The sequence below is a fragment of the Pseudorca crassidens genome, chromosome 6 (assembly GCF_039906515.1).
Source record: "Pseudorca crassidens isolate mPseCra1 chromosome 6, mPseCra1.hap1, whole genome shotgun sequence".
Classification (NCBI taxonomy): domain Eukaryota; kingdom Metazoa; phylum Chordata; class Mammalia; order Artiodactyla; family Delphinidae; genus Pseudorca; species Pseudorca crassidens.
In genome coordinates this window covers 78,042,079-78,068,614 of record NC_090301.1, presented here as the reverse complement: position 1 = coordinate 78,068,614, position 26,536 = coordinate 78,042,079, and the positions used below count along the sequence as shown (strand labels likewise).

At 36.0% G+C, this 26,536-nt stretch overlaps 1 protein-coding gene across 2 annotated transcripts in view; it reads right to left on the bottom strand.

Moving 5' to 3' along the window:
• The window catches only part of STAM2 (signal transducing adaptor molecule 2), a 48,644-nt gene that overhangs the window by 19,955 nt on the left and 2,153 nt on the right, over nt 1-26,536 (bottom strand). For both annotated transcript variants that reach the window (XM_067741967.1, XM_067741966.1), the window contains exon 2: nt 13-97. In XM_067741967.1, coding sequence (XP_067598068.1) covers nt 13-97 — 85 coding nt within the window. The remainder of the gene's footprint in view (nt 1-12; nt 98-26,536) is intronic.

Sequence of the window (26,536 nt, the reverse complement as noted above, 5' to 3'; positions counted from 1 at the left end):
TGGGCATCTTACCCATTAGGAGTGCTTCCAACTTTGTCACATATGTCCATAATAAGACTCCAATCTTCGGTAGTGTTGTACTCATTTGTGGCCTTTTCTATAAGAGATAAGCACACACAAAAATAAGGATGTCTTGCATAACAATAAATACCAAGAAAGACATAAAAGCAGCAAGAGAAAAGCAACCAGTTACACACAAGGGAACTCCTGTAAGACCATTAGCTGACTTTTTGACAGAAACTCTACAGGCCAGAAGAACATGGCACAATATGTTTAAAGTGATTAAAGGAAAAAACCTACAAACAAGAATACTCTAGCCAGCAAAGATATCACTCAGATTTGAAGGAGAGATGAGTTTCACAAACGAACAAAAGCTAAGAGTTCAGCACCACTAAGCTGGCTTTACAAGAAATGTTAAAGAGACTTCTCTAAGCCGGAAAGACCACAACTAGAAATACAAAAATTATGAAAGGAAAAATCTCACTGGTAAAAGCAAATATACAGTAAAGGTAGTAGATTAACTACTTACAAAGCCGGTAGGAAGGTTAAAAGACAAAAATAGTAAATTCATCTACAACCACAAGAGTAATTAAGGGATACAAAAAATGAAAAATTGTAAAATATGACATAAAAAAACTAAAAATGTAGGGAAATGTAAGGTGGTTAGAATGTTTTTGAACTTAAGGTCATCAAGTCGGGACTTCCCTGGTGGCACAGTGGTTAAGAATCCACCTGCCAATGAAAGGGACATGGGTTCGAGCCCTGATCCTAGAAGATCCCACATGCCGTGGAGCAACTAAGCCCATGTGCCACAACTACTGAAGCCCACATGCCTAAATCCCGTGCTCTGCAACAAGAGAAGCCAAAGCGATGAGAAGCCCGTGCACCGCAACAAAGAGTAGCCCCCGCTTGCCTCAACTAGAGAAAGCCTGTGCACAGCAACGAAGACCCAATGCAGCCAAGTATGTAAATAAAATAAGTTAATAAAAAAAGAAGTCATCAAGTCAAAAAATATACATATGATTATATATGTATGTATATGTCTCGATATATATCTATATGTTGATATGTATAAACTTCATGCTAACCACAAATCAAAAACCTACAATAAGGACTTCCCTGGTGGCGCAGTGATTAAGAATTTGCCTGCCAATGCAGGGGACATGGGTTTGAGCCCTGGTCCAGGAAGATCCCACATGCCGCAGAGCAACTAAGCCCGTGCACCACAACTACTGAGCCTGTGCTCTAGAGCCTGCGAGCCACAACTACTGAGCCTGTGTGCCACAACTACTGAAGCCCATGCACCTAGAGTCTGTACTCCACAACAAGAGTAGCCACTGCAATGAGAAGCCTGCGCACCACAATGAAGCATAGCCCCCACTCACCACAACTAGAGAAAGCCTGTGCGCAGCAATGCAGACACAACGCAGCCAAAAATAAATAAATAGATTTACTAAAAAAACCCACCCCAAAACCTACAATAGATACGCATACAAAAAAGAGAAAAGAATCCAAATGTAACACTAAAGATGGTCATCAAATCACAAGAGATCAAAGGAAAAAGGAACAAAAAAGAACTACGATAACAACCAGAAACAATTCACAAACTGGCAGTAAGTACAAACCTATCAATAATTACTTTAAATGTAAATGGACTAAATGCTCCAATCAAAAGACACAGGGTGGCAGAATAAATTAAAAAACAAGACTTGTATATACATGCTGCATACAAGCAACTCACTTTAGATCGAAAGATACATACCAACTGAAAGTGAGTGGATGGAAAAAGGTATGTGTTCCATACAAATGGAAACAAAAAGAAAGCTGGGGTAGCAATATGTATATCAGATAAAACAGACTTTAAAACAGACTGTAACAAGAGATAAAGATGGACATTACATAATGATAGAGGGATCAATCCAACAGAAGATACAACAATTGTAAATTATGCACACAACGTTCAAGCAGCTAAATACATAAAGCAAATATTGACAAACAGAAATGGAAATATTGACAGTAATATAATAATAGTAAGGGACTTTATCACCCCATTTACATCAATGGACAGATCATCCAGACAGAAAATCAATAAGGCAACACTGGCCTAAATGACACAATAGAGCAGATGGAACAAACATATATAGAACATTTCATCCAAAAACAGCAGGATACACATTCTTTTCAAGTGCACATGGAACATTCTCCAGGAGAGATTATATGCTAGGTCAAAGAACAACTCTCAATAAATTTAAGAATGAAATCATACCAAGCATCTTTCTCTGACTACAGTGGTATGAGACTAGAAATCAACTACAAGAAAAAAACTGCAAACACAAACACATGGAGGCTAAACAATATGTTACTAAATAACCATGAGCCGCTGAAAAAAAATCAAAGAAAAAATAAAAAAAGTACCTGGAGACAAATGAAACTGGAAACATAATGATCCAAAATCTTTGGGACACAGCAAAAGCCGTTCTAAGAGGGAAGTTTATAGCAACAGAAGCCAGGCTCAGGAAACAAGAAAACTCTCAAATAAACAACCTACACCTAAAGGAACTAGAAAAAGAAGAACCAACAAAATGCAAAGGTTAATAGAAGAAAGAAAATAAAGACCAGAGCAGAAATAAATGAAAGAGAGACTAAAAAAACAATAGAAAAGATCAACGAAACTCAGTGCTAGTTCTTTGAAAAGATGAATAAAATTGATAAAACTTTAGACAGACTCAACAAGAAAAAAAGAGAGGGCCCAAATAAATAAAATCAGACATAAAAGAGAAGTTATGACTGACAATGCAGAAATACAAAGGATCATAAGAAATTACTATGAACAATTGTATGCCTGTAAAAGGGGCAACCTAGGAAAAATGGATAAATTCCTAGAATGTACAATCTCCCAGGACTGAATCAGGAAGAAAAAAAAACATGAACAGACCAATTACCAGTAATAAAATTGAATCAGTAATTCAAACAAACAAACAAAAACACCCTCCAAGAAACCAAAGTACCAAAGTCCAGGACCAGAGGGCTTCACAGGTGAATCTATCAAATATTTAATGAAGAGTTAACATCTACTCTTCTCAAACTATTTCAAAAAACTGAAGAGGAACGAATGCTTCCAAACTCAGTCTACCAGGCCAGCATCATCCTGATATCAACACCAGACAAAGAAATCACACAAAAAAAGAAAATTATAGGCCAATATCACTGATAAGTATAGATGCAAAAATCCTCAAAAACATATTAGCAAACCAAATTCCACAATACAGTAAAAGGATCATACACCACAATCAAGTGGGATTTATCCCAGTGATGCAAGGATGGTTCAACAACCACAAATCAATCAATGCGATACACCACATTAACAAAGTGAAGAATAAAAATCATATGAGCATCTTAATAGAAACAGCTTTTCACAAAATTCAAAATCCATTTGTGATAAAAACACTCAATAAAGTGGGTATAGAGGAAACATACCTCAAAGTAATAAAGACCATATATGAAAAACCCAGAGCCAACCTCATACTCAATGGTGAAAAGCTGTAAGTATTTCTCCTAACATCAGAAAAAAGACAAGGATGCCCACTCTTGCCACTTTTATTCAGCAGAGTATTGGAAGTCCTACCCACAGCAACCAGACAAGATAAAGAAATAAGGGGAATCCAAATTAGAAAGGAAGAAATAAAACTGTCACTGTTTGCAAATGATATACTATATGTTGCTTTTCTATATGTTAACAACAAACTATCAGAAGGGAAAATTAAGAAAATAATCCCACTTACAATTGCATTAAGAAGAATATAATTCCTAGGAATAATCTGACCAATGAGGTAAAAGACCCATAGTTAGAAAACTACAAGAACTGAAGAAAGAAGTTGAAAACAACGATGTCCTGTGTTCTTGGATTGGAAGAATATTGTTAAAATGACCATACTACCCAAGGCAATTTACAGATTCAATGCAATCCTTATCAAAATACCAATGGCATTTTTCACAGAACTAAAGCAAATAATTCTAAAATTTGTACATAATCACAAAGACCCCAAATAGCCAAAATAACCTTGAGAAAGAAGAGCAAAGCTGGAAATATCACACTAGCTAATTTCAAACTGCTAAAAAGCTACAGTAATCGAAACAGTATGGTCCTGACATAAAATAGACACTTGGATCAATGGAACATAATAAAGAGCCAAGAAATGAACAACACACTTATATGATCAATGAATCCATGACAAAGGAGGCAAGAATATATAATGGGGAAATAAATTCTTCAATAAATGGTGTTGGGAAAACTGGAGCGCTACATGCAAAAGAATCAAACTGGACTACTTTCTCACACCATATACAAAAATAAAGTCAAAATGGATTAAAGACCTAAATGTTAAGACCTGAAACCATAAAACTCCTAGAAGAAAACATAGGCAGAATGCTCTCTGACATCAGTCTTAGTAGTTTTCTTTGGATATGTCTCTTCAGGCAAGGGAAACAAAAGCAAAAATAAACAAATGGTACTACATCAAATTTAAAGATTTGGCACAGTGACAGAAACTATCAACAAAACAAAAAGGCCACCTACTGAATGGGAGAAGATATTTGCAAATGATATATCTGATAAGGGATATCCAAAATACACCAAGAACTCATATAACTCAACATCAAAAAAAGCCATCAACCTAATTTAAGAAATGAGCAGAGGAAATGAATAGACATTTTTCCAAAGAAGACTTACAGATGGCCAACAGACACATGAAAAGATGCTCAACATCACTAATCACCAGGGAAGTGCATATCGAAACCACAATGAGATACCACCTCGCACTTATCAGAATGACTATCATGAAAAAGACAACAAATAACATGTGTTGGCAAGGATGTGGAGAAACGTGAAATCTCGTGAACTGCTGGTGAAACTGTAAATTGGTGAGCCACTATGGAAAATGGTATGGAGGTTCCTCAAAAAATTAAAAATAGTACTGCCATGTGGTCCAGCAATTTCACTCTGGGTATTTACCCAAAGAAAATAAAAACAATAATTCTAAAAGATATATGCACTTCAATGTTCACTGCAGCATTATTTATAAAAGCCAAGATATGGAAGCAATCAAAGCGCCCAGCAAAAGATGAATGGATTAAGAAGATGTGGTGTGTGTATATACATGTTATGTAATGGAATATTACTCAGTAATATTCTAAAAAAATGAAAAAAATAAAATTGCCATTGTGACAACATGGATGGATATAAACAATATTATGCTAAGTGAAATAACTCAAAGAGACAAATACTGCATGAACTCACTCATACGTAGAATCTAAAACACAAAACAAAATGAAACAAATCGAAACAGACTCAACAAATGTGGGTGGTTGTCAGAAGGGAGGGATTTGGCAGGGTTGGGGGGGGCAATAGATGAGGGGAATATTTTAAAACTTCAGTTTTAAAATAAATAAGCCACAGAGATAAAAATACAGGATTAGGAATACGGTTAATAATGCTGTAATAACTTGATATGGGCACAGATGGTTACTAGACTTATTATTATGGTGATCATTTCATAATGCACCCAAATGTCAAATCACTATGTAGTACTCCTGAAACTAACAATATTTTACATTAACTATACTTCAGTTAAACTACAGTAAAATAAAATAAAAATACCAAGAAAGGCACAGTAGTTAAGATTGAGAAGTCTTACCTTTTCTTTTGCCAAATATAAAAGTTGCACAGAAAGATTTCAGACAATGAGTACTTTTATTAATTTCAATTTTAAGTTGTATAATTAAATGTGCTGAGGTACACCAATAAAATGTCTTCTAAATAATTAAATACTAAATAAATTTCAAATGATCAATAATTCTACCAAATTCTTACTTCAAAGAAAGCCTTAAAAATGTGTTACAATATAAGGAAACATGGAGTGAACTGCTCACTGAAGCATTTTTTTAAGAGCAAAAAGGAAAATGGATTAAGAAAATACAGTAAATTCATATAACAGAATGTGAAAATGAGTTATAAAGAACTGAACTGTCCAAAAATCTGTAAATCTCAAAATGATTTGTTTGGCTTATGCTGAGTTTAAAAAGCTTATATATAACATTCACATGAACTTTTAAAACAGCTAAATTGAGATATAATGCACATCCCAATACAATTCACCATTTAAAGTGTACAATTCAATGTTTTTAGTATATTCACAGAGTTGTGCAACTATCACCACTATCTCACTTTAGAACATTTTCATCATCCTAAAAATAAATCCCTAACCATGGGAAATCACAGCCCATTCTCCCCCTAGACAACCACTAATCTACTTTGTTTCTATACGTTTTCTGGACTTCACATATAAATGAAATCATAAAATATACAGTCTTTTGTAACTGGCTTCTTTTACTTAGTATAATGTTTTCAAGGCTCATCCATGTTGAAGCAGGTATCAGTACTTCATTCCTTTTTACAATGTTGAATAATATTTCATTCTACAGATATACCTCATTTTATTTATCCGTTCACCAGCTGATGAACATTTGGGTGGGGTTTTCTTTGTGGCTTTTCTGGCTAAGTTTGAATAATGCAATGCTGCTATGAACATCCGTGTACAAGTTTTTGTGTGGATATATGTTTTCATATCTCTTTGGCATATACCTAGGAGAACTGCTGAGTTGTATGGTAACTGTTCAATTTTTTTAGGAAATGGCAAACAGTTTTCCAAAGCAGCTGTATCATTTTACATTCTTACTAGCAATATATGAATGTTTCATATAAAATTAAAACTTTCTGTTTTAAAAAAACATTTAAAAGTATGCTCTATTCTTTAGATATACATATACAGACAGTAAATATATTAACATATGCACAAGAATGATAAACACCAAACTGGAGGTGGATGGGGAATTAAAACAATGTACACAGGGACTTAATTGTATTTGTAAACTTTTGTTTATTAAGTTGCAAAGTGAGTATGCAGAAATTCTTTATTTTATTCTCAGTATCTTTTTTTGTGGTCTGAAATATTTCATGATCAAAATAAAAATTAAAAATGTAAATTTTTAAAAAGCATGGTCAAACTATAATAATTTAATTATGTAGCATGTTTACTCTTTTACAACTTCAGTATCAAGAGGGACAATACAATTTTTTTCTACTAGTATAGAGAAGTGGGGATATAAAAACTAGCACTTTAGAAACATTTTCCTTATGTCTTTTCCCCTTTTAATAAATATATCCTATGATTTCAAATACAGACAAACCTGGGTACTATATACATATAAGGGTACTATTATCACTATGATAAACAGAAAGGATGGTAGGAATCTAGAGTAGCTCCTTTTCTAAAGGCAAGGGATAGTAAAAGAAACCAAAAAAATAAACAGGCTTATTAGCAAACAGCTATATTTTGCAAGTAGGAAAGAAAAATACAGAATCCAGTTGACCTCAATTAAATACTGTAACAAACTTTTAAAAATCATGCAAATTGGGGGCTTCCCTGGTGGTGCAGTGGTTGAGAGTCCGCCTGCCGATGCAGGTCCCGCGGGTTCATGCCCCGGTCTCCGCAGCGGGAGAGGCCACAGCAGTGAGAGGCCCGTGTACCGCAAAAAAAAAAAAAAAAAAAAAAATCATGCAAATTGCCTAACACAATTTAAGGATAAAAGGCAATTATTCTGACATATGTGATGAAATGACAAGTCAGAGACTTCAGAAAAGTAATATATTTTTGCCTGCCATAAGTTCTAGACTCAAGCACCAAGCTCTGTAGGTGGAAACATCTACTCAGGTCCAGCTTCTTCCCTTGTACAAAGATGACTAACTCTTCTACAGGGAAAGTCAGACCAGGCTATATTTTTCAGAGGTTTAAAATGCTTAACTATTTCTTAATTACATATCTAATAATTCCAGTGAATTCAAAAGTACAGACAAGAAAAAAAAGAAAGCAAAAATCTTCTAATTCTACGAACCTCTTGGAAAACTATGATGCATATTTTCCCAGACTTCTTCCTATATATGTATATGGAAAAATAATAAAAATATGTGTAAAACTAAACAAAATAGGCTTATAAGTATAAGGTGTCCAAAGAGAGCACCCAAAAACTGATAACCACTTCCCTGCCAAATGAACAAGTTGAGAAACAAAACAAAGAATAAAATATTACTGTCATTACTAATAGAAGCTTTAGGTGTGCTGGACAAATGGGCTTGCTAATAGCCCCAGAGGTGGACATGTTAGCACTAGAAAGAAAAAGAGCTCTCCCTCAGGGGTGAGCCCCTGTACAACTTATTCCATGAAGAAATCACTCAATGGCTGTGGAAAGACTAGCTAGCTGCTATGCTGACAAAGGGCATCAGTAGGGCCAGTTACTCCCTAATTTACCAATCAGATAAGATACCGTGATCATACTAAATATATCATTTCCTAACCTGCATTTCCACTTATAATAAACATCTCTCCATGTTCATAAATATATGTCTATACTAACATTTTTAATAGCTGCATGATGCACCACTGTATACAGTGTGGCCACAAAGTGCCTATACAAGCTACTGAGAAGTCATCAGCAAACTATAATTTTAAATACATCAAGTACTCAGCCTCTCTTCTTTGATACACTTACTGTTACCATTCATATTGATGTCCCACATAGAATAAATACAAAATAATTAAAAGAGGTCAGGACTTCATGCATAGGCCTTTCTGTAGATGTGTCATAGCATACACACTTAATCTTATCTACTGTCTGTCTCTGCCACTGTTACTCTTCCTCCACCCAATCCTCAGAAGGAATGTAGACTGCATTATGGCAGGAATTTTTTGTTTTGTTTTGTTCACTATTATTATTTCCAATTCATAAAACAGTATTTGGTGCACATAGCAGGTGCTGAGTAAATATTTGTCGAATGAATGAATGATGCTCATTGCTCCTTCATATCCTATAACCCTGGTACAATGGCTGTAAAGTGGGAAACAATAGCAGAACTTCTGATTATATGAACTCTAAAAGCCTTTAAGAGGCCCCATGTGCCCCCAGTGAAGTCTGTGCAAACTTCTGGACCAGTTACGAGCTTCACCGCTGAGCAGACATCAAGGGGCTGCACAGGATCAAGCTTCAATAGCAACACCCTGTGGCAACAACAGGCAACAGCACTCGGGGGCTTAAGAGGGAGGTTCCAGTTCTCTGCTTGTTTACTAAAGAGGAATGACAATACCTCTGGGAATTTCAACAGGCAGACAAGGTAAGTGCGGAAGGGAATGCCTGAGAGGGAGGCAAAGGACTTCTTGTACAGTGATATATAGGTGACTAAATTTTTACCTTGAGTCTGAAGAACAAATCACATATATTACATATGACTTGCCAGCTTCATGCTCAACTCTTCTCTTTGCTTATAATCGATGGGGTTTTGTTTTTGCTGTACAGATTGATCTTTTTTTTTTTTTAAATGTCATTTGGCAATGTTATAACTACCTGAGATTAAATATTCACCCGTATATTTTTCTGTATATATATTATTTACAGGCAAATCCTTAGTCTTTCTGAAATTTCATTTGGCACATGGAGTGAGGCATGGACAGAAAAGTATTTATATAAATTATATAAATTATATATATATTATTTCAGTAGTTCCAACATCTAAGAATCTATCCTTTCCTCTCTGATCTGAGAAGCCAGCATAATCAATTACCAAATTTTGCCAGTACATATGTGTATGAGTACAAATACACACACTCACACCCACTCATACCCACCCCCCACATGCAAATGAGTCCGATTTTGGACCATCCAATAACCTACCTATTTCTGCTAGAACTCAACTTTTAATGATTGCTTTTTCAATTTTGGCGATGTGATACATAATTAAATGTGAAGCCTTTTCAATACCCCTCAAAATCCTTCTAACAATTGCAAAAATATCTAAACAGAATTGTTTTTACTTGATGTAATCCTTATAGAAAATGGAAAAATCCTGACTTACTCTATCCAGCATAGTTTACTTTCAACAAATACAGGACTCATAATTACTCTTTTCAAAAAGTATAAAATCTAAAGACTTTATAATGGCCTTCCAAAAAGGATTTCATTTTTCAAGTGAACGAAGTAACAGTTAAATTATGTACTTATGAGTATTTTAAACTCCTGGAAAAATTTTAACTATTATAATTAAGGAACCATTCTTTTATAGCATGTCACTTTGCCCAGCGTTGGGGCCATATCTCACATTATCCTATGTCAAATTCATATAGGGGGAGAGAGTTAAAAGAGCCCTCCTGGGGCCTAAATAAATGCTAAATTTCTAGGGTTTGGTGGGTGTAAGTTATAACATTTCATCACCAGGTTTTGATTACTGTATATAGAGAGCTTCAAATACACAGTGAAATACTTCAGAAAGGTTCTAACAATATCATAAAGAATCAGTCCATCAATACCTATAACGAACAAAAGAGTCACCCTCTACAAAGTCCATTATGTTCAACACACAGCATTAAAAAGAATTCAAGTCTACCCATAAAACATTTTTTTAAAATAAACTTATTTATTTATATATATATTTTTGGCTGCATTGGGTATTCCTTGCTGCACGGGCTTTCTCTAGTTGCGGCGAGCAGGAGCTACTCTTCATTGCAGTGGCTTCTCTTGCTGCGGAGCATGGGCTCTAGGCGTGTGGGTTTCAGTAGTTGTGGCTCGTGGGCTCTTGAGTGCAGGCTCAGTAGTTGTGGCGCACGGGCTTAGTTGCTCTGTGGCATATGGGATCTTCCTCGACCAGGGTTTGAACCCGTGTCCCCTGCACTGGCAGGCAGATTCTTAACCACTGCATAACCAGGGAAGTCCAAGTCTACCCATAAAACTTTTAATAAAATAGGCTTCTTCAGTAATATTAAAAAAAAAATTAACTATGAAAAACAAGAATGCCCAAAAGAGATCTTTAAAGCTTCTCCTACTATGTTTGAAAATAAAAACTCATGACTTGTCTGCTTTCAACCATGGCAGAATATCTGGTACCAGATTTGCTATTCTACCAAAAACAAGGATAAAACTGGCCAAAATATACAAAGCAACTGTGTTCAGGAAATGAATAACAAGCAGTGCACATCTGAGGTCTTTGAGGGAAGGGAAATATGAAGTGAACCTCTCGATGGCCCCAGTGTTCTGCCTGGGAACACTTTCCTGTCCCAACACAAGGAGGACTAGCTCAAATAAAGCAGCTAGGAGACAGCAGATTTCTGAGCACAGGGATTTAATCATGGGTCCTCGTTGCTCAAGGGCTGTGCTATACACACCCACACCCACATCCACACAGGGTGAGGCTCTATGAGGTCTAGCACAGATAACCTACTATGAGGCTGAAAGGTTGTGCAATGCAAGGAGTCTTTTAAAGTTCCTGTTACGGACTGAATGTCTGTGTCCCCACAAAATTCACACCTTGAAGCTCTAACCCCCAGCATTGCTGTAGTTGGAGACTAGACACAAAATAAGTAATTAAGGTTAAATGAGGTCATAAGGTCGAAGTCCTGATCCAAGAGAATGTGTCCTCATAAGAAGAGACACCAGAGAGTTCACTTGTCTCTCCTCACACGTACAAAGACGAGGTCATGTGAGGACACAGTGAGAATGCAGCCATCTGCAACCCAAGGGGAGAGCCCTCACCAGAAACCAACCCTGCTGGGACCTTGACCTTGGACTTCCAGTTGCCAGAATTGTGAGAAAGCAAATTTCTGTTGCTTGACTACCTAGTCTATGGTATTTTGCTATGGCAGCCCAAGAAGATTAATACTCCACCCAATTAGAGTAGAGAGAACATTTCAGGCTATCAGTTGAAACCCCCGAAAGGCTAAAACACCTTAGGAGTACAGCTACCGGAAAATTTAGTACAATATTGAAATAGGCCTACCTCACAAAGAAAACCAGGCCAGACAAAAACCTAAAAGATTCTCCAATAATATAACTACCTGACAGAACAAAATTCAACACTCTTTTAAAGGAAGACAACATAATCTAGCCTCCTTACAAAGAATAAGGAGTGACCAGCGTAATATAAAAAAATCACTAGATGTGCAAAAAAGTGTCCCACAATCAAGATAAAAATAATCAATAAAAAAGATAGCATAGGGCTTCCCTGGTGGCACAGTGGTTGGGAGTCCGCCTGCCGATGCAGGGGACACGGGTTCGTGCCCCGGTCCAGGAGGATCCCACATGCCGCGGAGCAGCAGGGCCCGTGAGCCATGGCCGCTGAGCCTGCACGTCTGGAGCCTGTGCTCCTCAACAGGAGAGGCCACAGCGGTGAGAGGCCCGCGTACAGCAAAAAAAAAAAAAAAAAAAAAAAGCATAATCCAAATGTTAGAATTAGCAAAAAAGTACTTTAAAGCAGATATTATATATTTTTTTCAAGAACTTAAAGCAAACGATGGTCATAAGTGAGTAGATGATGAGTGCCCAGCAGAAAAATAGAAACTATAAAAATAGAATGATATACCCTGAGAAAACCATAATTCAAAAGGAGACATGTACCACAGTGTTCACTGCAGCACTATTTACAACAGACAAGACATGGAACCAACCTAAATGTCCATCGACAGATGAATGGATAAATAAGATGTGGCACACATATACAGTGGAAAATTACTCAGCCATAAAAAGAAACGAAACTGATTTATTTGTAGTGACGTGGATAGATCTAGAGTCTATCATACAGAGTGAAGTCAGAAAGAGGAAAACAAATACCATACACTAACGCATATATATGGAATCTAAAAAAAAAAAAGGTACTGATGAACCTGCAGGCAGTAATAAAGACGTAGACATAGAGAATGGACTTGAGGACACGGCGGGGGCATGGGGGGAGAGGAAGCTGGGGCAAAGTGAGAGTAGCATCGACATACATACATACATACGCTACCGAATGTAAAATAGTTAGCTAGTGGGAAGCAGCAGCATAGCACAGGGAGATGAGCTCGGTGCTTTGTGATGACCTAGAGGGGTGGGATAGGGAGGATGGGAGGGAGGCTCAAGAAGGAGGGGATGTGGGGACATATGCATGCATATGGCTGATTCACTTTGGTGTACAACAGAAACTAACACAGTATTGTGAAGCAATTATAGTCCAATAAAGATCTATTTTAAAAAGTGGTATACCTAGAACTGAAGATACAACATCTCAACTAAAATATTTCACTAAATGGGCTTAAAACAGATTGAAGACTGCAGAAAGAATCAGTGGAGAAAACCTGACAAGCCTCTTAGATAGCCTCATCCACCAGAGGGCAGACAGCAGAAGGAAGAAGAACTACAATCCTGCAGCCTGTGGAACAAACACCACATTCACAGAAAGATAGACAAGATGAAAGGCAGAGGGCTATGTACCAGATGAAGGAACACGATAAAACCCCAGAAAAACAACTAAATGGAGTGGAGATAGGAAACCTTCCAGAAAAAGAATTCAGAATAATGATAGTGAAGGTGATCCAGGACTTTGGAAAAAGAATGGAGACAAAGATCAAGAAGATGCAAGAAATGTTTAACAAAGATCTAGAAGAATTAAAGAACAAACAAACAGAAATGAACAACACAATAACTGAAATGAAAAATACACTAGAATGACTCAATAGCAGAATAACTGAGGTAGAAGAATGGATAAGTGACCTGGAAGACAGAATGGTGGAATTCACTACTGCGGAACAGAATAAAGAAAAAAGAATGAAAAGAAATAAAGACAGCCTGGGACTGTCTTTATTTATAAAATAAAGAGACCTCTGGGACAACAATAAACGCAATAACATTCGCATTATAGGGGTCCCAGAAGGAAAAGAGAGAGAGAAAGGACCTGAGAAAATATTTGAACAGATTATACTCGAAAGCTTCCCTAACACGGGAAAGGAAATAGCCAACCAAGTCCAGGAAGCACAGTGAGTCACATACAGGATAAATCCAGGGAGAAACACGCCGAGACACATAATAATCAAATTGGCAAAAATTAAAGACAAAGAAAAATTATTGAAAGCAGCAAGGGAAAAATGACAAATAACAAACAAGGGAACTCCCATAAGGTTAAGAGCTGATTTCTCAGGAGAAACTCTACAAGCCAGAAGCGAGTGCCATGATATACTTAAAGTGATGAAAGGGAAAAATCTACACCAAAGATTACTCTACCCGGCAAGGACCTCATTCAGATTCGATGGAGAAATCAAAAGCTTTACAGACAAGCAAGAGCTAAGAGAATTCAGCACAATCAAACCAGCTCTACAACAAATGCTAAAGAAACTTCTCTAAGTGGGAAACACAAGAGAAAAAAAGGACCTAGAAGAACAAACCCAAAACAATTAAGAAAATGGTAATAGGAACATACATATCAATAATTACCTTAAACGTGAATGGATTAAATGCTCCAACCAAGACACAGGCTTGCTGAATGGATACAAAAGCAAGACCCATATATATGTTGTCTACAAGAGACTCACTCCAGACCTAGGGACACATTCATACTGAAAGTGAGGGGATGGAAAAAGATATTCCATGCAAGTGGAAATCAAAAGAAAGCTGCAGTAGCAATACTCATATCAGATAAAATAGACTTTAAAATAATGTTACGAAACAAAGAAGGACATTACATAATAATCAAGGGATCAATTCAAGAAGAAGATATAACAATTATAAATATATATGCATCCAACATAGGAGCACCTCAATACATAAGGCAACTGCTAACAGCTATAAAACAGGAAATCGACAGTAACACAATAATAGTGGGGGATTTTAACACCTCACTTACACCAATGTACAAATCATCCAAACAGAAAATTAATAAGGAAAAACAAGCTTTAAATGACACAACAGACCAGATAGATTTAATTGATATTTATAGGACATTCCATCCCAAAACAGCAGATTACACTTTCTTCTCAAGTGCACATGGAACATTCTCCAGGACAGATGACATCTTGGTCACAAATCAAGCCTCAGTAAATTTAAGAAAACTGAAATCATATCAAGCATCTTTTCTGACCACAATGCTATGAGATTAGAAATGAATTACAGGGATAAAAACGTAAAAAACACAAACACATGGAAGCTAAACAATACTTTACTAAATAACCAAGAGATCACTGAAGAAATCAAACAGGAAACCAAGAAATACCGAGAGACACATGATAATGAAAACATAACGATCCAAAACCTACGGGATGCAGCAAAAGTAGTTCTAAGAGGGAAGTTTATAGCTATACAAGCCTACCTCAAGAAACAAGAAAAATCTCAAATAAACAATCTAACCTTACACCTAAAGGAACTAGAGAAAGAAGAACAAACAAAACCCAGAATTAGTAGAAGGTAAGAAATCATAAAGATCAGAGCTGAAATAAATGAAACAGAAACAAAGAAAACAATAGCAAAGATCAATAAAACTAAAAGGTGGCTCTTTGAGAAGATAAACAAAACTGATAAACCATTAGCCAGACTCATCAAGAAAAAGAGGGAGAAGACTCAAATCAATAAAATTAGAAATGAAAAAAGAAAAGTTACAACAGACACTGCAGAAGTACAAAGCATCCTAAGAGACTGCTACAAGCACCTCTATGGCAATAAAATGGACAACGTGGAAGAAATGGACAAAATCTTAGAAAGGTATAACCTTCCCAGACTGAACCAGGAAGAAATAGAAAATATGAACAGACGAAATCACAAGTAATGAAATTGAAACTGTGATTAAAAATCTTCCAGCAAACAAAAGTCCAGGACCACATGGCTTCACAGGTGAATTCTATCAAACATTTAGAGAAGAGCTAACACCCATTCTTCTCGAACTCTTCCAAAAAATTGCAGAGAAAGGAACACTCCCAAACTCATTCTACGAGGCCACCATCACCCTGATACCAAAACCAGACAAAGATACTACAAAAAAAGAAAATTATAGACCAATATCACTGATGAATATAGATGCAAAAATCCTCAACAAAATACTAGCACACAGAATCCAACAACACATTAAAAGGATCATTCACCATGATCAAGTGGGACTTATCCCAGGGATGCAAGGATTCTTCAATATACGCAAACCAATCAATGTGATACACCATATTAACAAACTGAAGGAGAAAAACCATATGATCATCTCAATAGATGTAGATAAAGCTTTTGACAAAATTCAACACCCATTTATGATAAAAACTCTCCAGAAAGTGGGCACAGAGGGAAACTACCTCAACATAATAAAGACCATATATGACAAACCCACAGCAATATCATTCTCAATGGTGAAAAACTGAAAGCATTTCCTCTAAGATCAGGAACAAGACAAGGATGTCCAATCTCACCACTCTTATTCAACATAGTTTTGGAAGTCCTAGCCACGGCAATCAGAGAAGAAAAAGAAATAAAAGGAATACAAATTGGAAAAGAGGAAGTAAAACTGTCACTGTTTGCAGATGACATGATATTATACATAGAGAATCCTAAAGACACCACCAGAAAACTACTAGAGCTAATCAATGAATTTGGTAAAGCTGCAGGATACAAAATTAATGCACAGAAATCTCTTGCATTCCTATACACTAATGATGAAAAATCTGAAAGAGAAATTAAGGAAACACTCCCATTTACCATTGCACCAAAAAGAATAAAATACCTAGGAATAAACCTACCTAAGGAGACAAAGAACCTGTAAGCAGAAAACTATAAGACACTGTTGAAATAAATTAAAGATGATATCAACAATTGGAGAGATATACCATGTTCTTGGATTGGAAGAATCAATATTGTCAAAATGACTATACTACCCAAAGCAATCTACAGATTCAGTGCAATCCCTATCAAACTACCAATGCCATTTTTTACAGAACAAGAACAAAAAATCTTAAAATTCGTATGGAGACACAAAAGACCCTGAATAGCCAAAGCAGTCTTGCGGGAAAAAAACAGAGCTGGAGGAATCAGAGTCCTTGACTTCAGACTATACTACAAAGCTACAATAATCAAGACAATGTGGTACTGGCACAAAACCAGAACTATAGATCAATGGAACAGGATAGAAAGCCCAGAGACAAACCCACGCACCTATTATGGTCAACTAATCTATGACAATGGAGGCAAGGATATACAATGGAGAAAGACAGCCTCTTCAATAAGTGGTGCTGGGAAAACTGGACAGCTACATGTAAAAGAATGAAATTAGAACACTCCCTAACACCACACACAAAAATAAACTCAAAATGGATTAGAGATCAAAATGGATTAGAGACCTAAATGCAAGACAGGACACTATAAAACTCTTAAAGGAAAACATAAGAAGAACACTCTTTGACATAAATCACAGCAAGATCTTTTTTGATCCACCTCCTAGAGTAATGGACATAAAAAGAAAAATAAACAAGTGGGACCTAATGAAACTTCAAAGCTTTTGCAAAGCAAAGGAAACTACAAACAAGATGAAAAGACAACCCTCAGAATGGGAAAATATATTTGCAAACGAATCAATGGACAAAGGATTAATCTCCAAAATATATAAACAGCTCATTCAGCTCAATATTAAAAAAGCAAACAACCCAATCAAAAAATGGGCAGAAGACCTAAATAGTTATTTCTCCAAAGAGGGCATACAGATGGCCAAGAAGCATATGAAAAGTTGCTCAACATCATTAATTATTAGAGAAATGCAAATCAAAACTACAATTAGGTATCACCTCACACCAGTTAGAATGGGCATCATCAGAAAATCTACAAACAACAAATGCTGGAGAGGGTGTGGAGAAAAGGGAACCCTCTTGCACTGTTGGTGGGAATGGAAATTGATACAGCCACTATGGAGTATAGTATGGAGGTTCCTTAAAAAACTAAAAATAGATTTACCATATGATCCAGCAATCCCACTACTGGGCATATACCCACAGAAAACCATAATTCAAAAAGACACATGTACCCCAATGTTCACTGCAGCACTATTTACAATAGCCAGGTTATGGAAGCAACCTAAATGCCCATCGACAGACGAACAGATAAAGAAGATGTGGTACATATATACAATGGAATATTACTCAGCCATAAAAAGGAACGAAATTGAGTCATTTGTTGAGACATGGATGTATCTATAGACTGTCATACAGAGTGAAGGAAGTCAGAACGAGAAAAACAAATATCGTATATTAACACATGTATGTGGAACCTAGAAAAATGGTACAGATGAACCGGTTTGCAGGGCAGAAGTTGAGACATAGATGTAGAGAACAAACGTATGGACATCAAGGGGGGAAAGCCACGGGGGAGTGAGGATGGTGGTGTGCTGAATTGGGTGATTGAGATTGACATATATACACTGATGTGTATAAAATTGATAACTAATAAGAAGCTGCTGTATTAGACAAAAACAAAGAAACAAAAAAAACCACATGCACCCCAATGTTCATTGCAGCACTGTTTACCATAGCCAGGTCATGGAAGCAACCTAAATGCCCATCGACAGACGAATGGATAAAGAAGATGTGGTACGTATATACAATGGAATATTACTCAGCCATAAAAGGGAACAAAATTGGGTGATTTGTAGAGACGTGGATGAATCTAGAGACTGTCTTACAGAGTGAAGTAAGCCACAAAGAGAATAATAAATATCGCATATTAACGCATATATGTGGAACCTAGAAAAATGGTACAGATGAACCAGTTTGCGGGGCAGAAATTGAGACAGAGATGAAGAGAACAAACGTATGGACACCAAGGGGGGATGCCGTGGGGGGGGTGGTGGTGGAGTGATGAATTCGGTGATTGGGATTGACATGTATACACTGATGTGTATAAAGTGGATGACAAGAACTTGCTGTACCAAAAAATAAATGAAAATTTTAAAAAGTGATCCTTACTCAAAAGTTAATTTATCATGGGAAAGGAAACACATAAGCACAATCTATGGCAAATTAAAATGACTACTCAATGTTTGAAGAATGAATGAATGAGCAAGTGAATGAATGCAATTAAGTCAAAAGTCCTAACTGTCAACTACTATGGGATGTGTTCATATACAGTTTTGAGTAATGGAGGAAATGGTTGTCATTTGGTAAAAAAAGAAAGTTTCAGTATTATACAGTTAATATAACCTCAGATACAAACCTGAACATGTAAAAAAAAAAAAGTTAGTGAACATGAAGAAAAGTCAACAAAAGTTATCAAATTTGAAGAACAGCGAAAAAAGATTTAAGAAAACTGAAGAGTCTCAGTATATTAAGTTTTTAAACTTTCTATGTAACAAATGCAAATTAGTGGTTTAAAACACCACCCATTATTAGCTCATAGTTCTGTAGTTCAAAATCTAAGCAGGCTCAGTTGGGCTCTATGCTCAGGTTATTACAGACTTGTTGTTGGGGAATTGTTGTTAATTAATTACACATGGTAACTAAATTCATGCATGTTGGAATTACGTAAAGTGAAGACTGCCTGTACATTAAAGCAGAGTTTAAATATTTCTTCAAATGTGCACAAAACTACCAACACCTAGAAATAATCTAGGACAACAGACTCAGTGTGTTCTCTGAATACACTGTATTTGTATTAGATCAAACATAATAGCCAATCACATGGACATTAACAATCACAACATATAATTAAGACTATAACAGAAGGTAACATAAAATTTTATTATAATTAGGATACTATATATCAATATCTTGGGCTATGACTAAAGCAATGCTTAGATCTTAGAGGAAAAATTACTTCTTATGTATTAATTTTAAACAATTATTTTTATACCTTAAAACTATAGTAGAAGAACAGGGGAAAACTGGCAAAAAAAAAAATTTTTTTTTTCCCAGAAGAAGAAATAAACTAGAAAATGGAAAGCAAGTAAATAAGTAAAATTCATTTTGGTATCTAACAGGAAACCATAGCTGACAGCTTTTACTAAAGATATAAAAATGCTTTTTCTTTGTACCAATTCATTATAAACTAAACAATTACTTGAAAATACAGAACAGCCAATTTTTTCTAGTTTAGAAATCTTACATGTTTACACTATTAAATACATATTTGTTATTAAATTTCTAGACCACACAATTCTTCTGTAGTTAAATTAAAATATTTAAACGCCCAATACTTCAAACTGACAGATTATAAATATTTCACTGCTTCTCTGACTCCAATGACAACAACCACACTTAGCATTTTAGAGTACTTGGGTTCAACATACATTTTCTCATTTAATCCTCCTCCCCATTTAATGCTTTGATTTGTTTGGGTAAAATTTTTATTGATACAAATCTTCAGTTTACTCTGGAGAAAACAGTAATATAAATTCTACTTTTCCTAAAATGAAAGCCTACTTACAGCTCTGAGTAATGAATGATAGGTAATAATTAATTAAAAAACAATAACAATGATTTCCCTGGTGGCACAGTGGTTAAGAGCCTGCCTGCCAATGCAGAGGACACGGGTTCGAGCCCTGGTTCGGGAAGATCCCACATGCCACGGAGCAACTAAGCCTCGTGCGCCACAACTACTGAGCCTGCATTCGAGAACCTGCGAGCCACAACTACTGAGCCAGTGTGCCACAACTACTGAAGCCTGCACGCCTAGAGCCCGTGCTCTGCAACAAAGAGGAGACACCGCAATGAGAAGCCTGCACACTGCAATGAAGAGTAGCCCCCACTCGCCGCAACTAGAGAAAGCCCGTGCGCAGCAACGAAGACCCAACACAGCCAAAAATAAATTAATTAACTAAAAAAGAAAAAAATAACAATAGTTTCAAAGTATTTTACATACGCTAAACTACTTACATTGAATCCAATGAAGATGCCCCATTTTATACATGAGCAAACTGAGACAGAAAAGTAACTAGCACAAGATCATACAGATACTAAATAGTAAAAGCGGGATTTCAGTCTAGGCAGTCTGGCTCAGGGCATATTTTCTATTAATCTGCCTCTTGGGTGCAATTTTTGTTCAAAACTGCTAAATTAACTCTTTCAACAAGTTAGTTTTCAGTTTCTCTATGCATGAACATTTTAAACATACTGAATAGGACAAATGCAAGACCAACTCTTGTTTATAAGAAAAGAATCAGACACAATGCCACACTTAACTCCATTTACCGCATCATTTAATAACACAATGTACATATTTAAGAACTTCTTGCTCTGGTGGAATACAGAAGAGTGATTGCTACTCTTTTTTCATTTCACATGTTACCACCAACATTTGTGGGGGGACTAGGAAGAGTTTAGAGAGTTGGGCAGATAGGAAAAAGGAAGAAACAAAATTAAAATCATCTTTTACTTCCTTCTAATATTGTAAATCATCTATTTAAAAGGTAAAAGGTCTAGAGCCAGCCTTTACATTCCTACAAGTTCACTTTCTTCTTGTCTAATACTCCCAAGATGCCCTCTGTAATCCTGTTCATTGAGAGCCATACCCCCTCACAACTCCACAGAACAGGCATGCTCTTTTCTACAAACATCCTTACATTACGGAACAGGGCAGAAGAATAAATGTAGTAAGTATAATTTCTATTTTAACAGACCTATCTGGAAGCTTCACGTGCAAGACACAGTAAGAGCTGGGGAAAAGGAAAAATGAGTCTCAAAGTAGCCACTAACACGCCAAAACATCACAGATGGAGAATCAAAAGCAGTTAGGTTGGGCAGATGACCACATAACCTCTGCAGACTGAGGAAATCATTATGCACATGTGGAGTACACACATCACCCACTAACACTGAAGACCCACCTTCTCTATTCCCAGCTCTGAAACTTACATATTAGCTTAAGGTTGCTAGGTAGTTCACCTCAGCTCTGACTCAAATCTGAATCCATGTTCTCATCTGTAAAATGGAAATTAAAATGGCTGCCATGCTTAAAAGAGGAGTTGTGAAAATTAAGTGAAAAGAAAAATGGGTGAAAAACTTAAACAGATATTTCAAAAAAGAGGATATTAATTTAGTGAACAACTATATTAAAGATTAGATAAATAAATACTTATTAAAGCCACAAAGAGATGCCACTAGAATGGCTAAAATTCTTAAAATTACACCACCATGTACCAACAAATTTTTTATATGAAGTTGAAGTAATATGAGCTAAAAATAAGTAGGTGGCTTCAAAATGTCAATAATTTTCAGGGGGCAATGTCTGATATCTGTCATATAGACCTTCTTAGGTTCAATCCCTATACTCAGTACAAACATTTATTCACTATCAAGTAAAGTTACAGAGCCTAATAAGGCAATAATATTTTTTTAAAAAAAAGTTCTTTCCCTTTCCCTTCCACCTCAAGGGACAGTAGTAGTATGTGTATACTTACTTGTAGAAAAATCATCCTCTTGCTCTCTTACCTAACTTTACAATTACACTTGACCCTTGAATAACATGGGTTTTAACTGCAGAGATCCACTTAATATACAGATTTTTAAAAATAACTATATTGGAAAAATTTTTGGAGATTTGTAACAATTAGAAAAAACTTGCAGACAAACCGGGTAGCCTAGAAATATCAAAAAAAATAAGAAAAAAGTATGTCATGAATTGTATAAAATATATGTAGATATACACATAACCTTCAAAACATGTTAACTGACTGTTATCGGTAAGGCTTCCAGTCAACAGTAGGCTATTAGTAGTTAAGTTTTGGGGGAGTCAAAAGTTAACACATGGATTTTCAGCTGTACAGGGGGTCAGCATCCCTAACCCCCCGAGTTGTTCAAGGGTCAACTATATAATCTAAGTAAGATTAGAACTAAACATTATTATCAGGAAATAAAAAGTGTATTATTAACTATCAACATCATCAGTGCATATGAATCAAAAATATAAACTACAATGTCTTCTCAAATTCTAAAAGAACATAAAAGAAATTCCCTTTTATGATTTTACTAATCTGATAATAAACCCATATGAAAGAAAAAAGGCAAAAAACAGCTAAGAGTATAAAAATGAAGAAAAACAAGACAGGGGGCTTGCCCTACCACCTATAGAGGCCAATGGCATTAGAATGTGGTATTGGTACAGGATAGATAAAGAGAACAGTGTAGAACAGAAAGTACAGACACAGACCTCATACAAGGAAAGGGATTTACTATATGAAGGAGAAAGTGCTCCAAACTAGTGGGGGAAGGATAGATAATTCAATAAATGGTGATTAGGCAACTGATAATTGTCTACTGTGAATCGACTATCCAATCAAATCTCTCCTTAGACCTTACATAAAGACCAAGTCCAGGTGGACTAAAGACCTAACTGTGAAAATCAAAACTTCAATAAAACTTTCAGAAGAAAACATAGCAAGATCCTTATAGACTCAAGGAGGAGAGAAAGCTTTTCTTGAACAAGAAAAATAAAATCAAGGGAGAAAGACAATATTACTAAACTGAAACTTCAATCTTCTTAATAGTAAAAGGCAGCACAAAAAGAAAAACAAAAAGAAGCAACAGACAAGGATATATATTTGCAATTCACATAAACAACAAAAGATTAGTAGAGAACGCATGTGAAACTTTAAAAATCAATAAGAAAAAATAATCCAACAGAATAATAAGTACATGAAAGTAAGGAGCAGGCAATTTATACAAAAAGAAAACAGACTGACCAAGAGACATGAAAAGATGCTCAACTGCAATGAAGCTGAAATAAATGGAAAACAATGCCCTATTTCACACCCATCAAATTGGCATAAATTTTAAAGTCTGACAATACCCAGCGTTAGTGAGACTGTGGAACAACAGGGACTTCACTTCCACTGTTGGTGGGAGTAAAATCTCCCACAAACACTTAGAAGAACAATTCTGTATTATTTAACATTTTGCAACTTTGCACTATATGCATTTTTAAAAAAGAATTCCTCTTCAAGATACAATCCCTTGAGAATCTCTCACTTGTGAAGAAGAAAACGTGGATAATAACTTTCACTGCAGTGTTGTCTGTGATAGCAAAAAACTGCAAAAAACTTCATGTTCATTAATAGGAGAATGGGTTAAAAAATGTGGAATATCACATAGCTCTTAAAATTAATGAACTAAAGCTACAAACATCAACATGAATAACTCTCACAAAAAATGCTAAATGACAAGCTACAAATGACTACAGAGAATATTATTTTTTATGAAGTTTAAAAACATGCAAAACAATATATATAGTATATTTGTATGTATAGTATATATTACAAAATAGACTTTTAAATCTTTTTAGAGTGTTTAACTCTGAGAAGAGAGGAAAAAGAATATTATCAGGTAGCTAATAAATAAAAGTAATAATTTCTACTGTATTTTGAATGTTTTCTTTAAAAAAAAAAGAATGAAGTGTGGCAAAATGTTAGGACTTGACAGAGGTGACTGACAGGAATAGAGTTTATGTTATATTCTGTACTTTATGCTAAAAATTTTTCATCGTTTAAAAAATTACAAAATATATTAATTAAAATTTGTAACTATTTTAATTAGGAGTAGGTATTAGAAATTTTTGGTACCATGTAAGCAAAAGAAAGTATAGGAAAAAAACTGGCTGTTACAGCTGTCATTCTCACCTAAAACCAAAATTTTTTTAATTTTAATATTTTGCAACAACCTCATGTGTTCAAGAATTGCCTTAATGACTATGTAAATGTAATATATTTAAATGTATAAAGTAAATTTGTATTACCAGAGTGCCATCAATATCTTTTTTTTTTTTTTTTTTTGCAGTACGCGGGCCTCTCACTGTTGTGGCCTCCCCCGTTGCGGAGCACAGGCTCCGGACGCGCAGGCTCAGCGGCCATGGCTCACGGGTCCAGCCGTTCCGTGGCATGTGGGATCTTCCCGGACTGGGGCACAAACCCGTGTCGCCTGCATCGGCAGGCGGACTCTCAACCACTGCGCCACCAGGGAAGCCCAATATCTATTTTTATATTAGGGTTTCTTGTAAAATTTCATTGGAGAAAACGATTCCATTATCAAAAACTCCAAGCTACTCACTGTCAAGTTATTTGACCAAACACAAGCCAAAGACATAGCAATACATGCATTCAAATTTTACTTGGAAAAGTCTCCTTTTAAGATAAAGTTCATACTTCAATCCACTGTGTGAAAAGAGTTTTTGTAGAAGTAGAATTTGAGCTCAGCTCTGTGGGACACAAGTAAGTTTATCTTTAAGAAAGGAGATACCAAGTATTGCTGAAAAAAGCAAAAATCTATCAGTGAATAGTAGTAAACGGCACAGAGACAGAAACTGGCAAGAAAGATTGCCTGGCTTGAGTAAGGAGAAAAAAGACACGGAAATAAGAACTGGGGTTACGGAGCAGAACAGACATCCATGACTCAGGAATCAATGTAATGAGACTGGAAAAATCGGTACAGGATGTAAGGAAATGACATCTGTCTGCCCTTTTAACACTGCCACTAAATCTTCCTATTGTGGCTCTGTCCCTCACGTTTTACTTTCTCCTTGGGATCTCCTAAAAAGGCTGCCCCAAACCAGCTCTCTACCTTAGGAAACCTACACTCCCCTTCAAGATAAGAATCAGGGCCGGGGTGAGGGGGGATGTGTGTGGATATTTTCTCTTTTTTTCTCAGCACAGCTTCAAAGGAATTTTATTCAACAAAACAAACAATAAACCCATATTAGAAGAAATCCAATAAGTATTTACACTTGATCTTAGCCGATCAAAAGGCTGAGAAGCGATCCAATAAATATTTAAAGAGCTCTAATGCTACCATACCTAGCATACCTTTCAGGATTTGTAGGTTCTGACTCCAAGAAAAAAAAGAAAAAAAACCAGGAACTTGCCAGAGTTCCTTACCTCTTAGCCTTTGGCCGGCTACCATTCGACAAGTCATATACCATCATCAACTTATGAGTGCCTTCCTAGACATCTTGAGTCACTACAGCCTTTTCTCAGAGTCTCAGGGTCTGAGAAAAGGATTTCTTCCCCACATGAATGATGTCAGAAACACTGTTCACCCTCTGATGAGACTGCATCGACCAAAGGAATGTAGTTTCAACTTTACAGTTAATTATAAAAATGACCAAACCATACATATAGTAAGAGATGGTCACTTCCTGCAGGTGTAAGTGCTATCAGGATAGCAGGGGAAGAGAGAGGATAGTGTCAACACTTTTACAAATAAAGTGTCTGCCTGAAGGTCCTTGTCTTCTCTTCAGGGAAGATGATTGTTTTAAATGCAGGGAGAATGTAAAGCATCTCCTGTATTTCTAGTATCGTAATATGGTGTGAAAAATACAATTATCTTTTTATGTGTGTACGAGTCCTCCATTAGATTGAGAGTTCCTTGAGGGAACCCAGTTTATTTATTAAATTTGTGCTCCCAAAGTCTGATACACACTGTCTGACACACAGTAATCACTCAAAGCCTGTTTGTTGAATGAAAGGTAAACAAAGCTATGACAAAAAAGAAACAATGGTAATAAAAATCTGACTGAATCAAAGAAAGATGAAAAGGACAATGACACTGCAAAGGAACATTCCTGTGGGCATCTCAAGTTAAACAATGACTTGATCGTCATATTACTTAACTACTGTATTTCAAATTAACAGGGGCTTTAAGTTTTGAAAAGTGCAATATATAATTTTTCTTCTATGATAGATGTATAAAGC